Source organism: Bison bison, unplaced genomic scaffold (genome assembly GCF_000754665.1).
Source record: "Bison bison bison isolate TAMUID 2011002044 unplaced genomic scaffold, Bison_UMD1.0 scf7180017864078, whole genome shotgun sequence".
In the NCBI taxonomy this organism is placed as follows: domain Eukaryota; kingdom Metazoa; phylum Chordata; class Mammalia; order Artiodactyla; family Bovidae; genus Bison; species Bison bison.
In genome coordinates this window covers 263,673-267,180 of record NW_011494650.1, presented here as the reverse complement: position 1 = coordinate 267,180, position 3,508 = coordinate 263,673, and the positions used below count along the sequence as shown (strand labels likewise).

General features: G+C 63.3%; 1 protein-coding gene across 1 annotated transcript in view; it reads right to left on the bottom strand.

Moving 5' to 3' along the window:
- Positions 1-3,508, bottom strand: part of RECQL4 (RecQ protein-like 4) — a 7,236-nt gene that overhangs the window by 2,924 nt on the left and 804 nt on the right. Inside the window, exons 2-14 of the mRNA XM_010837578.1 lie at positions 3,442-3,507; positions 3,344-3,377; positions 3,120-3,220; positions 2,742-2,882; positions 1,837-2,438; positions 1,645-1,744; positions 1,441-1,567; positions 1,222-1,332; positions 992-1,123; positions 815-907; positions 602-738; positions 124-207; positions 3-44 (exon numbers count right to left, since the gene is read on the bottom strand). Coding sequence (XP_010835880.1) covers positions 3-44; positions 124-207; positions 602-738; positions 815-907; positions 992-1,123; positions 1,222-1,332; positions 1,441-1,567; positions 1,645-1,744; positions 1,837-2,438; positions 2,742-2,882; positions 3,120-3,220; positions 3,344-3,377; positions 3,442-3,507 — 1,770 coding nt within the window. The remainder of the gene's footprint in view (positions 1-2; positions 45-123; positions 208-601; positions 739-814; positions 908-991; positions 1,124-1,221; positions 1,333-1,440; positions 1,568-1,644; positions 1,745-1,836; positions 2,439-2,741; positions 2,883-3,119; positions 3,221-3,343; positions 3,378-3,441; position 3,508) is intronic.

Below are 3,508 nucleotides of genomic sequence, written 5' to 3'. Positions count from 1 at the left end.
GCCTGGTGGGACCGCATCGGCCCCTGCCCGCGGGCCGCACGAGCCTGAGGAGGCCCGCTGGTCAGCAGCGGCACCCAGCTCCACCCGCTGCTCCGCCCGTCTGGCCCTGGGAGGCCCCCTCACCTTCTGCAGGGCAGAGTCCCTCTGCTTCTTGGTCATCCCTGAGTGAATGCAGGCCCCCTTCAAGCCGGGGGGCAGGCCAGAGAGCTGCAGGTACAGGAGCGCAGCCTGTTCCACGGCCCTGGCCCTTTCCCAAAGGCCTTCCAGCGTGGTTTCACCTGACAACTACTGCTGGCTCCCCTCCAGGCCCTTTGGGGAGGAGAGGCCAGAGCCGCCCGTGGACCTTGACTGAGGCGCACTGGGGACTGGTCCCATTGGGGCTGCTCCTACCAAGCTGCTCCTCTGGTGGGTGGGACTAGGTCTAAGCAGCCGTGTCCCTGTGCCTTTGGGCCACTGCCGACTGTGGACAGAGTGGAAAGGGCCTGATAACTTGCAGCTCTGGGGTGGGGGTGGGGCAAGAAACAGCAGCCCAAGTGAGTCGGCAGAGCCATGGATACCAGTCCTTGCTTTTGACGTGTGTCCGTGGGCCCTGTCCACCTACCTGGTCATCCATGAGTGACGTGAGAGGAGAGATGACCAGGGTGAGGCAGGGGCTTCGCCGGAAGTAGAGCAGCGCTGGGAGCTGGTAGCACAGGGACTTGCCAGCCCCCGTGGGCAGCACCAGCAGGGTGGACATGCCTGGTATGATCCAGAGTCAAGACAGCCATCCTGAAGCCTGGCCCCAGCCCCGCCACACTCCTGCCCGCCAACTCACCAGACAGGACCCGCATGACCACACGCTCCTGCCCGGGGTAGAAGGCATGGTGCCCCAGTTGCTCCAGGGCCTGAAACACCTCAGCCGGTGTGTCTGTGGACACAGGTGTCAAGTTAGCTTGGCGCCGATTCGTCTTAACCCTTCCGTCCAGGCCTGAGCTGTTAGGCATCTGCTGACCTGCCACCTGACCCGAGGGCCCCGGTGGGTAGAGTGGAGGCACGGAAAGAGGTGGACAGGGCATTCTGGACACAGACTGCCCCGTGGGCACCAGCAGCTCAGGTGCCCCAGGCTCAGCGTCTTCTTCACCTGCTGAGAACAGATGAACAGCATAGGCGCCCTGGGCGGGTATGACATCATACTACCAAGAAAGCAACTTGCTACAGCCTCTTCTCCAACTCTTCACTCACCAGAGACTTGGCAGCAGGCCGCACCTGTCCTCAGGGATGCTTCCTGTAAGGTGGGCTGGGTCTGTGCACCATCTGCAACCTTGACATCCTTCTGAGGGACCAGGAGAGGTTCTGGACCAGAAGCAGGGAGTTAGTAGGGCCTTTGCTTGAGCCAGAATTGCCTCCCCAAAGAGCACGACACCCCTGTAAGCAGGCTGGCGTCCAGGTCAGAGGCCTTACCGGGCTGAGGGCATCGGGACGCCCATTGGCTGAGCTGCCCATGCTGGGAGTAAGAATCCTGGGCTGGGGCTCTGGGCTGACCACCCCCAAAACACTCCCCTTTTTTCTGCCACTTCTGCTTCCATGCCTGGTTGGGGACACAAAGAAGGGTCACAGGGCAAGCAGCAGGACAGGTGAGGGGAGCACCCGGTACCACCTCCTCACCTGCTTGCGAAGGAGCCTGCCCCGCAGGGCCCGGCCCCGCACACAGCGTCGCTGCTTCATGTTGAGCCGCACATAGTTCCCCCTGTCCTGGATGGCAGATCTGGAAGAAACGCACAGGTCGGCAGTGCCCACAGCCCTCCCCACACTGGCTCAACTGAGGGCAGCCCTGCTGGGAGGTTAGAGCAGTGATACCTGGAGGCTGGGGTCCTGCCTGGGGGCTGTGCCTTCACAGGCTGATCTGGACAGTCTTCTGCAGGCCCTGCAGCCCCAGCTCCCTCAGGCAGGGGTCCTGCTTGGTCAGTGCCCTGCTGGGTCTGTGCAAGCCTTCCCTCCAACTCCCCACTCTGTCTCCGCTTCTTGCCTTGACGGTCAACAGGCTGACACTTCCCTGCACTGACAGCAGCTGCTGGTAGGGCTGGAGCCTCTGGGTCCTGCAAAGGCACCTCAGGACCAGCGCTGGGGCTAAGGACAGACTCAACAACTGGAGTCAGAAGCTGTGAATCCTCTGCACCCAGGCCAGGCTGGCAGGTCCTGGGAACCTCCAGAAAATCTGGGGTCCTGTTGTGACACCGCTGCAGCCAATCAGGGTCGAGGGAGCCCAGTCGCAGGCTCAGGGATGCCCTCAGCTGCTGGAGCCGGCCTGGCCTCAGCTGGGGCCTGGGAGGCTGAGGAAGCACTTCATTGACATTTTCTGGAGAGATGGGGGCAGCTGCTGTGCCTGATGGCTCCGGTGAAGGGATCTTGGAGGAGGATCTTTGTGCAAGCCGGGGTATCCGGCCCAGGGTTGACCTAGCCTGGGAGGGAGACAAGCAAGCAGGAACTCAGGCCCTTGGGGTGCTACAGACTCATACGTGCTGGAGGCCCACCTGTAACAGCTGGGTAAGGTGAGAAGCAAAAGGTTGGGATGTAAAGGAAGCTGAAGGTAGAGGCTGACTTGGAGCTCCTCTGTGGAGCTGTGCTGGCTGTGTGTGCACAGGTGAGCATGAGACTACCCATGAGAGACTTGACAGGGATGGGTATCTGGTAATTCTGCCTGGGGCCACCTGCAGCTCTGGACCCAGGATGGATGCACTGTCTGCCGGGCCCTCACCCCTCACCTGCAGACTGCCCTTTAGGTTGGCCTTAAGCCTCTTCCCATAATCCTGCGCAGACTCCTGAGGGCTCCACCTTGAGGGAGGATGGGGACTCTGGGTAGCAGCCCGATTCAAGTGGTGCCCCCAGCAACTGGGCTCCAACATCTGCAAGAGACAGTGGAGAGACCTAAACCACGAAGAAGCTGGTGTGTGGCGAGGAACAGAGATGTCTCCACCCCCGAGAAACCCGAGGAGGGGCTGTCCTTCCTCCACCCTCTTACACTTCCCCCTCTGCCCCCCGCTCCCACCGAGCTCTGTGCCCCACGGAGGTGGGGTCACGACTCCTCCCGGCTCCGGCATACAGGCTGTTGACCCAGAGATTGGGATGTCGAGCTCAGGTACCTGCTCGGCCGCCACGGGAAGCGACTGCCCCGAGCCGTGAGGCTCGACGCCACCGGCCTGGCCCAGAGCTTTCTTCAGGGAGCGGTACTCTCGGTACAGCGCTGAGAGCGGGGTCGGGGGATCGGAGTTGAGGACTCAGGATTCCCCCGGGAGGGGGCGTGGAGGCCTCCCGCCCCCGGCCCACGGCTTTGGCCACTCCCTCCGCCCCGCGCCCGCGGGCTCACCGCGGGTCTCCTCGGGCGCCGCTTCCACGTCTTCCTGTAAAGGGAACGCGTCAGGCGGATGCCGCGCCCTCAGCTCCCCGCCCACGGGCAGCCCGCACCTTGCCCGGCCGCCGCCCGCTCTGCCGCCGAAATGCGCGCTCCCACGCCTGCAGCAGCTCCCGCACG